At 39.7% G+C, this 13,586-nt stretch overlaps 1 protein-coding gene across 3 annotated transcripts in view; it reads right to left on the bottom strand.

Annotated features, from left to right (window-relative positions):
* The window catches only part of LOC125399432 (leucine zipper protein 2), a 379,570-nt gene extending 378,671 nt beyond the window's left edge, over positions 1–899 (bottom strand). The window contains exon 1 of one of the 3 annotated variants that reach the window (XM_087901310.1): positions 124–899. In XM_087901310.1, coding sequence (XP_087757436.1) covers positions 124–185 — 62 coding nt within the window. In that variant the 5' untranslated portion in view covers positions 186–899. The remainder of the gene's footprint in view (positions 1–123) is intronic. The other 2 variants (XM_048432858.3, XM_048432861.3) reach the window with 2 other exon arrangements.
* Positions 900–13,586: the final 12,687 nt, after the last annotated feature.

Below are 13,586 nucleotides of genomic sequence, written 5' to 3'. Positions count from 1 at the left end.
GAAGAGCTCTGCTCTCTCCAAAGATTCTGACTCTTAAGCACTCAGCTAGCATCTTGCTTAGGTGGGAGGTGCCTGTCCCCTGACCAAGCCTCCTGGCTTGGGGCCTCACGTTTCTGAACTCACCTGGTGCTGAAGACGAGTGCAGGCAGAAGGGGCAGCAGGTAGTGTGCAGCGTTGAATTTCATGTCGATGCCCTCTGGGGTACTCCTTCACTCCCCGCTACTCTTTTGCCTCCTCTGGTCTGGTTGGTCGCTACTCGCCTTCCTCTCTTCCCAGGAAGCCCTCTCCAGAGACCCACAAACACACTGATAGAGGCTTTGTGAAGGCAAGGACTAGAGAGCGGGTATCTTCAGGAGTGATGTCACCCGCGAGCCCTGCCGGGATGGTCCAGCGCTGTGCTCGTGTGTCCGCGGACTGAGGAAAGCACCCGCGTCCAGGTCGCTGCTCCGGTAGCCAGCTGCACTTGGTCACTCCTGTGCGCACTGAAGCAGATCTCCACTTCCCCGCTCCTATTGAAGACAGGAGGGGAGGGCGGTGGCAAGCACCAATCTTGTTCTCCAGTAATTGAGCTGGCTTGCTCCGCAGAGTGAGAGACTATTCGCTGGGAAGGACTCCAGACTCTTCAGGGTCCGGAGCAGACGTCTCTCACCAGCTTGCAAGGCTTTTGCAGCGATGTTGCCTGGAGAGTAAGCTTAAAATACTGCGCTGATTAGATGCGTAATGCCTTGCCTGCTGCGGACAGAGAGTAGCAGCAGCCAGTGCAGACCAGAAGCCGGCTCTTACCCACATGAGGTTAGGAGGTCTCTATCATGGAAAGGGGCCGGGACTAACACAAAGTCCGAGGCTCTTGGTTCTAATGCCTCCGGGTTTTCTCTTTTCTGGTCTCTGCGCCTGTCAGCTGCTCAAGGGTGTGCAGCTGGCTGCCCAAGTTTATGCACCTTCGAGGATCCTTTTCCTGCGGTCAAACTCCTCAGCAAGATCACAGAGAAAACTCTATGGTATGGGGAGGGAACAGAGGACTCTAGATGCCACTGCGTTTTGTGAAGTTTCTAAATGTTGTATTCTAAGCATCGAGTGTTTAACAAGCTTTATTTAGGAATTTTGTCAGAAAAGGGAAACAGCACAACTTTAAAGCAATCTGCCATTTTGAAAAATCAGTTTTAAAAGAAAGGCTGACTTCTCCTACAGAGCTTTGAAAGTCCAAGGTCTTCACATCATAGGGCTTGCATGCGCGCGCTCGCGTTTGTGTGTGTGTGTGTGTGTGTGTGTGTGTGTGTTATAAGAAAGTGAACATAGCATTCCTCTGAAGAGTCAGTGTACTAAAGTAAACACTACAATTTTCCTACAAAAATGTGAGGAACACAGGGATTGCCAGTGTCTTGACCGGACTTTTGTTTCCTAAACGAAGAACTAGGTATCTATCCCACGTCCTAAGACAACCTAGCTGCTGCCGTGAATGTCACAACTGAAGTTTGTCTACACTAAAAGAGTCAGGCACATGCAAGTCTCAGAGGATGAGGGCAGCAGGTGCTGTCCCGAGTGCTCGGTTGATGACCTGTGTTCTCTCCAGGCAAGCTATTAAGAAGGAAATTCCAAAGAATAACCTGCTATAAACTTATTATCGAAGACCTATTTGATGATAAAATAGCACATTTATTACTCTAAAAAAGTGTGGAAATACGTTGTATTTTCTTCAAATTTACTGTTTCATTCTAATTTTCTTACTGATAAGGCTAAACTTAAAGGTGCACTGACTGAAGAAATTTATTGTGGGAATCTCAAGTTATTAAAATGTAGTGTTAATATTTTCAATGAAAGTCAATTCTTCAGCAGCAGGAACATCTACAATAGTTATAGCTCTAGTCAGACACAAAGTAGCTCCCTCCTGAATTGTATTTTAGGAGAAAAAAGAAAACAACAACAATAGCCCTGTGATAATTTAAAGATCAACTTTCAGTGGGAAAGAAGACTCATGGAGTTTTGTTTTGTTTTGCTGTGTAACCTCAAATTTGCAGTAATCCTCCTGTCTCAGTCTCTTGAATGCTGCCATGCTTATTTTTAAAGGTAGCTAAGTTGTATGTTAGCAAGGGTACAGCACTTTGCAACAATAACAAAAATGTGTGTAACAAGAATTAACACTCATCTGAAGGATGTCACTCTGCCTATTTTGCATTCAATATTTTAATGTCTTCACCCCATGAGCCCAGTGTGATCGTTCCCACTGTTTGCCTCTTCCACACTGTTTGCCTCTTCCACAGGCGTCTGACTAAGAGTGGCCAATCCCTGACAGGACTCACCAGTCATTTCCACAAAGCAGTGGCTGTTCAAATTGTTTTGACATCACTCAATGGTTTATACACTCTTTAGGGAAAATATTTTGTGATAACATAATATAAGTTTCTAACATAAATTTTATTACACGAAATAATAATGGGAAAATTTCAAATTATCCACTAAGGAAGTGAATTATACAAGTAACATTGGGCTGGTTTTCCAAGTCCTGTGGTATGCTTTATTGGACACCTTTAAAAGTCCTTTAAAGGGCATTAAAGCATCTAGGAACACTTGGCTGAAGGTGATTCTGAATGAGACTTAGGAAACTCTTGAAGGATTAGTGGTTTAAGTAGCTACATTCAGCCAGGTGGTGGTGGCACAGGCCTTTAATACCAGCACTAGAAAGGCAGAGGCAAGTAGGTCTCTGTGAGTATTATGATGTTTTCAGTTCTGAAAGAAGGCTCATCTAGGGGTGGTGTCCTGGGTCTTTAATTGCAGATCAAGAGACTGAGGTGGGGGATAATAAGTTTGAGACCAACGTGGGAGATTTAGCAGGACTTTGTCTCTAACAAACTACAAAGGGTTAAAAGTGAAGCTCAGTTGTAGAGTGCTGATCTGGCTTGTGTGAGGCCTGGGTTTCATTCCACTCTGTGTAATTTACCCCTACTCCATTTAGCGTCAACTTTTATAGGTTTATGGGAGTGGCCGAGTTCATTCATGGCCATCAGTGATCCAACATTCACTTGTTGAAAGGGTTACTCTGGTTCCAGTTTCATTGTTGTGTTATTTCTTCTCCCTCACGACTTTATTTTCCTTACATTTTGAATGGATTGGATGTCATGCTGCCATATCGTAAACTACTATAACCTCTAACATTTCAGTTTTGACCTCCTGGTTTAAATTCTATGGTTTTACTCCTGAGTTGAACTTGCCACTTTTTATGGATTTTATTCTGCACAGGATGGCTATGGATCTGAACTTTATCTTCATCACGGAGTTCTTCACTGACTCATAAACCTATTTCCTGGCATCCTGTGAGACAAATTCAATCACACGAAAACCTTTTATGACTCTTTCTTTGTCACTTAATATTTTCTAATATTTTTTAGCTCAGTATCCCAAGTTCTAAACCTGAGATTCGAGCCTTCCTTTGGCCCCTGTCTCTCGTGTAATTGATTACCCAATTGTGCAGGTTATAGATATTAACTCATGCCACTCATCTGTCAGTACAGCTCTGCCCTGGGCTTCTCCATTTCTAGTTTCACAAATAAGCCGCTGGCTTTGAAGAGGATTTGCTCAAGTGTATTACTATTGCCAAAGCTCAGTCAACTGAATAAATCTGAGTAGTTATGAGGTCTCTCAGACCCTGTCCACAAATATTGGACTCCGTGTATGTAATTTTTCTCTTCATTTTTGGTTCTATATTGTTTCATTTTAAAGAATGTTTCCCCTGATAGATCTGTAGAAGTTTTCCTGATAATCCGTTTTCATTTCTCTGTCTCTGTCTATTTCCCCTCTTTCCTCCCCCTCCTGTCCATACCCAAGGAGCAAAGACAGTCACCTAAGAGCCAACACAATCATGTCCCATCAAGACCACAGTTTTTCTCTAGAATCTGCCCCAACCCTCTGACTGATGACATGTCCCTCCAAGTTCCATATCATATACTATTTTGGCTTCATATTGTATTTACACAACATTTTCCTGTTCCTCACCAAACAACAACATGTTAAAAATAGACATAAAAAATTTCTTAATTGTTCCAAGCATTAAGAAAGGTGATGGCATTATAGAAACCTATAATTTGGTACGTTTCTATAAGCCAATTATTATTTTTCTATAGTTGAATATGTAAATCTGGGCAAGAAGAGCTAAAAAAAAATAATTTATTTCTCTGCTTTCCTGAAAACTTGTTTCCTGGTTTTGGCCTCACTTTTTTATCACTTCTAATTAAGACTGACAAGAAAGTGTCAAATGAGATGAAATATCTATTTGGAAAAAAGATGTCCAAATTGTCCTGAAAGCATGAGGGAACATGGAATTCCAACAAACTGCTGCTATTTCTATGCAAAACCAAAAAAATTACACATATGAATAAAATAGATACTTTTTAAGACTGCCAAATGCAGTGTCTTCAGATGATGAGTCTCATCCTCTTTAGTCTTCGCAGTTCTCATGAATGATGCAGGAGCTCTTGAGTGACAGTGCTGTGCAAGGAGACCTCTGCCAACCCGTGCCTGGGCCCCTACATCCTTGCTTTGCTGGCAGCACCACGGGAAAGTTTTCTGTGATGAAGTCTATGCACTTGAAAGCATACACAAACAAAATTATGCCTTTAACTAGTTTTTAAATGGTGGCACCTAGAGATGGAATCTTAATATGTGGACCAACCTAAACTCCAGTCCCTGGCAAGCCTTCTGTTTCAGCCTCCAGAGTGTTAAATTTACAATGATGGGCCATATATCTGTTTCAAATTCTTGATGTTATGTTTAGAATATTGGCAAGCCTTTGCCCAAATGCAAGGCTTGCACTATAAATTTAAATCTGCTTTTGGTCAAAATTCTCACAGAGAATCTTTCAGGGCACATTACTCCCAATGAGAACTTTGGGAAATCTTTTGATAAACATAGAAATGCCTTACTACATGAATATTCTTTTGCTACAAGACATTTTTTTGAGTTCTTTAGTAGTTAATTTTGAGTACTGTAACATTTTTTAAAAACATTTTGATTAAGAAATTTGTTCTATCCATTTTTTGAATAATTAAATTATGCCTACATTTATGACTCAACAATGTCTCTTGTTTCATAAGAATAGTTCTGTTTTCTTTCTTACACATCTATTTTTTATCTTAATGATTAAAGTCACAATTCTCCCTGTTTTCATTATGTGATGAATAAAACACACACACACACACATACACATGAACACACACCAGCCGTGTGGTGGTGGCACACAACTTTAATCTCAGCACTCAGGAAGCAGAGACAGGTAGATGTCTATGAGTTTGAGGTCAGTGTTCTCCATAAAGTGAGTTCCAGGACAGCCAGGACAATTACACAAAGAAACCCTGTCTTGTGAAGCCAAACAAAACCAAAACGAACCAAACCAAACCAAACCAAACAAACAAAAACCACAAAATAAAACAAAACAAAAATAAGCAAACAAAAAATCTCTTAAAGCTTAGCCCTGCTTGTTAGCCGTACCTGACACTGGTCACGGGATTTGTCAAAGACAGCCTCTTATTTAATTTGAATGAAAATTAATGATAATATTTATGCTTCTAGGCATGAAGGAATAATTAATAACAGATTTTTCTCAACTTATGGATAAAATGAAAAATTCGAAAAGAAATCGGAGGTGGCAATTTGTGATTTCTAGGAAACCAGAATAATGATCTCACAGAAAAGCCATTCTTCCCCAACTCCTAGTGGAGCTTTATAGCCGCCAGGGCTTGGGAAGGGAACAGGAAAACAGCATCTCTCACCAAGAAACCGAAAGTCAGATCAGGATCTGTGGAGTGCACACAGTAGGGGGCAAGATGACTACAGAGAACGAACTTCACAGAAAGTAACTAAAAGCCTGCCTGGAACTCACTGTTGGTCTTTGGCCAATGGACATACTGTGTGAGCAGAGGACTGGGCCCTGCAGGCTTCGCTAGGCTAGCCAGCAGCTGCAGCAAGTCTGAGACAGAATCAGACTAGCAGAGTTTGCACAACGCCAGGAGCTGGACTGAAATTCTCCCCCAACCATAGAGACGTCTAAGTACTGGTGTGAACATGTTAAGTGTTGAGATAAAACACATGAAAGACTGTTTTAGAACAAAAAGTATTCCTATTGTAAAGGAGCTTTCATGGAGCTAAGGAAATAGCTGCCTGAAGAGTCATAGAAACGATGTATAAAGAAAAAAAAGAGAGAGAGATGGCTGACAGTAACAAAGAGACCCATCTACAGAAGAAATTCAACCTTCCCTGGAGAAAGCTGTCAGGGTGCAGAATGCCTATGTTTGTCCAGTCAGTGTCAAACATGCAGTGAACTGTGGGAGATGTGGAGGGAATGGGATGAACTCCTAAGGACAAAGAGAATAACAGTGAACAAAATCCAAAGCCCTAGACTTGGAATGAGCAGAGTAAGAAGACAGTGCAGGTAACACTACTGCGACAAAACATACAAACTTTAGAACCAGAAGAGATAACAGGTGAAGATCACAGTGTACGTTAATAGTGAAGAATGATGAGGGATCTGGGCAAATATACATAAAGCCTTATTCAGATATAGGGGAAATGTTCAAATGTGTAGACTGAATTGAGGAAATGTGAAATTGTCTGATAAATACACATTTGGAGTTCTGGAAGAACGGGGGAATTTTTGGCTTTTTGAGATATGGTTTCTCTGTGTAGCTTTGAAACCTGCCCTGGCACTCACTCTGCTCTGTAGACCAGGCTGACCTTGAACTCACAGAGTTCCACCTACTTCTGCCTCTGAGTGCTTGTTTTAAAGGCATGCACCACCACTGTCCAGTAAAATTACTATAATACAGAAATTATTTGAGAAACTTTGAGTAAATTATCAGTATATTTTAAAAAATCAAAATAAAAAAAAACTTCATATTGAAGTTTTACCAAACTTGGGTAAGTTTATTCTTTATAGAACCACTGCTAGAAATATCATAATCAATCTTCAAAAATGATGGAAAATAAATGGTAGCTACAGACCTGAAAAGATGAGCACCTCCACAATCATACCTAGGAGGTTGACAATAACAAAATATGTATCAGGGTGATAGAAAGCATTTGTAAATGACTGAAAGGCTGTTTCTTCAGAAAGTTTTGATGAACAAAAGCATATTTCAAAAATGAGGAAAACACATCCCCTAATACGTAAAGCCCCAAGGAATTGATTTCCAGCAAAATTATCAGTGTTAAGATAGATAGATCAGGCTGGAAGGCACAATATATTTCAAAAACAGTATTTTGTGGATTAGGGTGAATAGTTTCAGAGATTATATATATGCGTGCATACATATATTTCATTTTTCAAAGAGGCAAAGTAGACATGTTGCATCGTAGGATTTGAATATGCACTACAAGTGTATAACAGCAGTAGGGCAGAAATGGGTCAACGAATTATACTCATGGCTGTAAGACATCATCTCTAGAGAGAGTGTGAAACTGTTAACATGTGAGGTCATCACCAGAATAAATAAAAAATCAAAGTGAAATCCTTGCAAAAATTATTCCAGACAGAAATTAATACAAAACAGAAACAGAAGTAGAAACATTAATGCAAATTAGATGGTAAAAGAAAAAGAGGGAAAATAGAATCTGTGAAAGAACTGAGGAGTAAATAATTAAATGGTAGAAATAAACAAAGCTGTATCACTAAAGTAGATGAACTTTAACACACACTGTCAGTTAAAATGAAAGGTGCTCATACAGCTAAGGCTGTGGATAAGACTTTTTTTTAAAATATGAAGTCAAAAGTTTTGGATGAAAACTTGAGTGGCAAAATTAATGACAACAGAACAGTATTTTGTGATGTAGAATTGTTCTAGAAGTTAAAGTAGACAATTTGTAATATAGATGTGTATATACATATATGTATATAACAACTGTTAATGAAAATGACTTCATAAATTTGAAACCGAGCAAGAATATGTATTGGGTGTGTTGGAGGGAGGAAAAGGAATGGGAAATGATATCTTTATATTGTTATCTAAAAAAAACAACAACAGCTTACAACTTACCTGAGCTAATGGGAGCTCACCAACTCTGGCTTGGCAGGGAAGGAACCAACATAGGCCCAAACTACCCTCAATGTGGGTGACAGTTGCATGGCTGGGGCAGACTGCAGAGCCACTGGCACTGGGACCAGGATTTATCCCTACTACTTGTTCTGACTTTTTGTGAACCCATTCTCTTTGGATGCATACCTTGCTCAGCCTTGGACATTCCCCAAAGCAATGTGCCTTACTCCCTCTGAGGAGTGGATGGGGGGTGAGGTGGAGAGAGGAAGGTGGAGGAAACACTAGGAAGGGAGGAAAAGGGAACTGGGATTGATATGTAAAATTTAAAAAAAGATAGTTTTTTTGTTTTGTTTTTAATTAAAAAAAAACAGAAAAAGATAAAAGAAAACAACATTTTAAAACCGTGAAAGATGAATGCTTGAGTACTTTTTCCATAAGATTGTGCATTCATCAAAAGTAGCTCGCAACATTTTAAAATTAAAAGATGAGAACCTGTGGCAAGCATTCTGCCACTTGGGAGCAAGAGCTCCTTCATTTGCTAGCTGCTTTCATACCAATTTAACACAAACTGTAGTCATCTGAGAGGATGGAACCTCAATGAAAAAATGCTTCCATAAAATCTGGCTATAAGCAGACAAGCCTGTGGTAGATTTTATTAAATAGTGATTGATAGGGAAGAGCCCATCACATTGTGGGTGTGTACACACCGGGGCTAGAGGTCTGTAAAGAGAGCACGCTGAAGAAGGCATCAGCTCCTGCCTCCCCCATCTTTGCCCTGTTTGCGATCCTGCCCTTTCTTCACTAAAGATTGTAAACCAAACAAACCCTTTCCTCCCCAGCTTTTCTTTGGCCCTGGTGTTTCATCATAATAATAGTAACCCTCACTAGGACACTTTAGAAAAGCTCACAGAAGGGCAAGTCAATGGCCACAGGTGGCCATTAACACAGAGACCCTCTGCTGGTTCGCATTCAAGGAAAGAAAGACTTTGGACTCGCAACCCAAAATGGGAAATAGATATCGGAACTTTACCCCCATGACTCGGAAATTATCAAGGAAGAAGTAAAAAGAGCCAGAGGCACAAGATGGATGTCAGAGAACAGTGTTTTCTGAACACAACAGAGTGAATGAACAGATGAATTTGCAGTAATTCCATCATGGAGGGGAGGACGTAGGCCCAGAATCCAGACACTCTCTAAGAGGAAAATCTTTATTTGTTTAATAGTGTGTTTTGACTTCAAGGCCCCTTTTCCAACAGCAGTTTAACAATACAAATTTGACTTGATGGGGATTGGAGGTCAGAAAACGAAAAAGTTTAGTGTCTGAACCTTACCAATGCTGTCACTTTTAATACAGTTCCTCACGTTGTTGTGACCCCAATCATACAGTGATCTGTGTTGCTACTTCATACCTGCAATTTTGCTACTGTTATGAATCATAATGTAAATGTCTGTGTTTTCTGACGGTCTTAGGTGACCCGTGACCCACAGGTAGAGAACAACAGAGGGCGTTGAAGATAGAGAGGGAAGACATGGTAGGGGTTGGGTGAGTGAATATGTTCAAAACATCTGATATGAAATCACCAGAGAATTAATTTTAAAATACTATTTAAAGGTTGTAAATATTTCAAAACATAAAGTTTATTTTATTTTTGGAAAAACCTCTTAAAATGAATATTAAAAAATCAAAAATGTTAAATTATACTCCATGTTGTTTTCCAAAACATACTAAGAATATGCATTAGGGCCTTTAAATCACTGTCCAAGGTGAAAAGACTGTGTTTGTAGCTAGTTGTTAGAGCACTTAGGGGAGCTGTGGCTCAGGTCCTAGCACTGTGCCAGCTATGGTGCACGGAACTGCAGTCCCAGCACCTGGAAGGTGGAACAGGGGGATTGGAAGTTTGAAACAATTTTCAGATTATATCTATATCTGTGTCTATCTTTCTCTCTGTGTATGCATATATGTGTTATATGCTATGTATACATACACACACATACATGAGAGAGAGAGAGAGATGCCAGCCTGGACTACTTGAGACTAGGACTCATTTACAGTAATTTTTCAGGTCTCAATAATTAGGGCATAATAGCATGATCCTCTCTCTCGCTCTCTCACACACACACACACACAGAGAGAGAGAGAGAGAGAAAGAGAGAGAGAGAGAGATACATACATACATGCATGCATGCATACATACATACATACACAGAAAGAGAGTAATGCCAGCCTGGAATACTTAAGACTGGGACACACATATACTAATTTTTCAGGTTTCAATAGTTAGTAGATAGTAGCATGACTCTATGTGTGCTTAAAACTTCTGGGTTTTAGCTTGTACTATTTAATTTAACTCTTTTTTACACTTCAATCCTACTTTGGGCATTTTAGAAGCACAAAAAAAAACTTTGGTGATCTGTATATTAACCTCTTTCCAGTACATGTGCTCTTGGGTAAGAAGTCCTAAATGCTACATAACATTTTAATATTTGCTGAGTGATGTTTTAAAAAAACAATGCATTTAATATCTGCCATAACATTTTGGAGCAGGGAATTTTATCTCCGGTGGATACATATGGAATCTTAGCTCAGGAATTCCAATTGTTTGCCCCGAATTACACAGCAGTCAAGAGCTGGAGTCTGCGCCTGGGTTTGCCCTCATGTCTACTGCAGTGTTAGTCACCGGCTGACTGAAGGGAGCTCCCCTGCAATGGTCTGCTTCTGAGTGGGGTTAATCTCCATTTTCTCCTATTTTTCTGCACCACTGTCCTTTTCCAGAAGCAAATTACTTTGTTTTATTCAATCTGTCCACTTGACTGAAAATTTAGCATCACTTAAAAATAATAAACAATTATAATCTGATGTGGGAGTCCCCTTGTCTGCTGTGATTATCATTAATGAATAAAGAAACTGCTTTGGACCTATAGCAGGGCAGAACTTAGCTAGGTGGGGAAAACTAAGCTGAATGCTGGGAGGAAGAAGGGTAGAATCAGACAGATGCCATGTAGCCCAGCCTGAGATAGATGCCAGAACTTTAGCCTGTAAGCCACAGCCACGGGGCCATACACATATTAATAGAAATAGGTTAAACTCAGATGTAAGAGTTAGCCAATAAGAAGCTAGAACTAATGGAACAAATAGTGATTTAATTAATATAGTTTTTGTGTGATTATTTCAGGGCTAAATGACCAGGAACCAACAAGCGGCTTCCACCAACAATAATCTATGCTTATTTCTGTAGGTTTGTAGCTTAATGTTATTCAGACTTATCATATCTCAAATACTGGAACTATAACAAGTTGTAAGCTATCAGTATTTATAGGTGATTTTTATTAAATTAATTAATTAATTTTTTAAAACAATCTTTTCTCATTTTAAATATCTATCCCACTCCCTGCCCTCCTCTTCCTCCCACCACCTTTCCTCCACCCCACCCCCATCCATTCACAGAGAGGGTAAACAAAGTCTGACACATCACTTTGAGACAGGACCAAGGCCCTTCCTGCTGTATTTAGGTTGACCAGGACTTCTCACAGGTCTTTTTTAACTTAAGTAGCTTTCCCAAATTTTTCAGTGAAAGATATTCATATAGTATTTCCCAGTCTCCACCCATTTCTGTGTTATCACAGTGTAGCCTTCTGGAACTCCTGAAGAACAGATCCAAGAATTAATATGCCATAGAGTAGGAACACTGCTGAGTAGAATTAGATGCTCATTATGCATATCCATAAGTATTCCCGTTTTCCGTTTGCCAGTCTTTGCTTTGCTTTTATCCCCCTGCCATTTAGGCTCAGAAGTTAAAACTTTCACACGGTCATTGCTTCCAAAGAGGAAAAGAGAAATTTGCAATTATCGTCTTCACATCGACAAGCTGATATCTTTTCCAACAGTCACATACACCCTTCACATCCTGCAAAACCAAAGCCAACATTTCATATCCAAATATATCTAAGGGCAACAACTTAATGATCATGGCGACCAAACAATTTGCTGCTTGGATGCATTTTGTGGATCAGGCATGACTGGACTATTTTGTAATACTCAGTATTTCATACCTGCGGAAGGGTCAATATGGAGTCAAGCCTCGTGTATCTAGGTCCCTGCGTAATGTCTGGGTTCGTGTTCACTCTCAGTAGGCGTCTACTCTTTGCTTCTTGACTGACTCTATGAGCTAGGAGTGTAAGCAAATACTGAATTTCCCCCTTGGAGAAACACTACTGCTCCACTAATTTGTGTCAAGAAGATGGATGAGTTCATACTGTTGCTTAAAAGCAAGCGTGTCCCTCAAGGCTGGCTGACTACCCTGTGTTATATATGTTGGTCACAAAATCAGCTTAAGCATGGCCTACTGTGGATACTAAGAAACTGAACATGAAGTCAACACTCAAGCCCATCCCAGATAATCCTCCAGGGTATCTGACCTTCCAGACCATATTTGAACTTCCACTTCCCCTGCTTTGTATGGGTTTTGTGTCATTCCAAAGTGACATGCTTTGCCTATTTTATCCTGTTTTCCCCTGAAGCTACAAAATGCGATGTTTCTTTGGTGGAAGATTTTGTTGATAGTCACATTCAGTCACCCTAAAAGTCTATTTCTCATACAGTTTCCCTAAGCTTTTATTCACATTTTCTTATTTTTTTGAAGCTATAAATGCTAGATTTCTCTTGTTTTTAAAAATCACCTCATTGAAATTATCCAAGGCATATACTCCTTTATTGTACTTTAGCATTTCAGCATCCAAATGTGAAAGAAACTGTTAAATCTAAGTAACATTTAAGTCTCTATTCAGTTCAAGCCTCTGTCCTTTCCATTTAATAATATAGCTCCAGCTCACATCCACTATGCTGTACTTACAAGATGTCTCTGGAAATAAGACTGCCCACTAAACAACTCTACAGATTTATGCTGGGATCTCAGCCATTCACTGCAAAAATCAATCAGATTCAAATGGAGAATATATCTCTATGAAAGAAACTGATTGCACAAGTTTTTGGTTACAATTGCATAAAAATGTAATTGGGCAATAAAACCTGTTCTTCCTGGACTCTGGAGTTCTCTAAGTATGCAGCAAATAAAAACAAGCAGCACTGTTATGGTAGACATAAAACCCAACTACAGGGATGTAGGTGACATCTAAGGTTACCCTGGACACCAGTAAGCTATCTGGGATATTTGGTAGAGAATGATGCATGAAAGTGGAGAATTCTAAATGCCCTGTCAGACTCCTGTCTACTCTAATTGAGAAATGGCTACATAAGCATCTTTTACGCAATGTAAAGAGCACAGGGATTTTTTTTTCTTTTTTAAAATTGTTTTTATTGAGCTATATATTTTCCTCTGCTCCCCTCCCTTCCTCCTTCCTCCCCTTCTTCCCTCTTTCATGATCCCCATGCTCCCAATTTACTCAAGAGATCTTGTCTTTTTCTACTTTCCGTGTAGATTAGATCCATGTATGCCTCTTTTAGGGCCCTCTTGGTTGTATATGTTCTCTGGGGTTGTGAAATATAGGGTAATTTTTCTTAGCTTTATGTCTAAAAGCCACTTATGAGTGAGTACATATTATATTTGTCTT

This window comes from Myodes glareolus, chromosome 24, assembly GCF_982192425.1.
Source record: "Myodes glareolus chromosome 24, mMyoGla1.1, whole genome shotgun sequence".
Taxonomy (NCBI): Eukaryota; Metazoa; Chordata; class Mammalia; order Rodentia; family Cricetidae; genus Myodes; species Myodes glareolus.
Note: the sequence above shows the minus strand (reverse complement) of the source record. Positions and strands in the feature narration are given on the sequence as shown.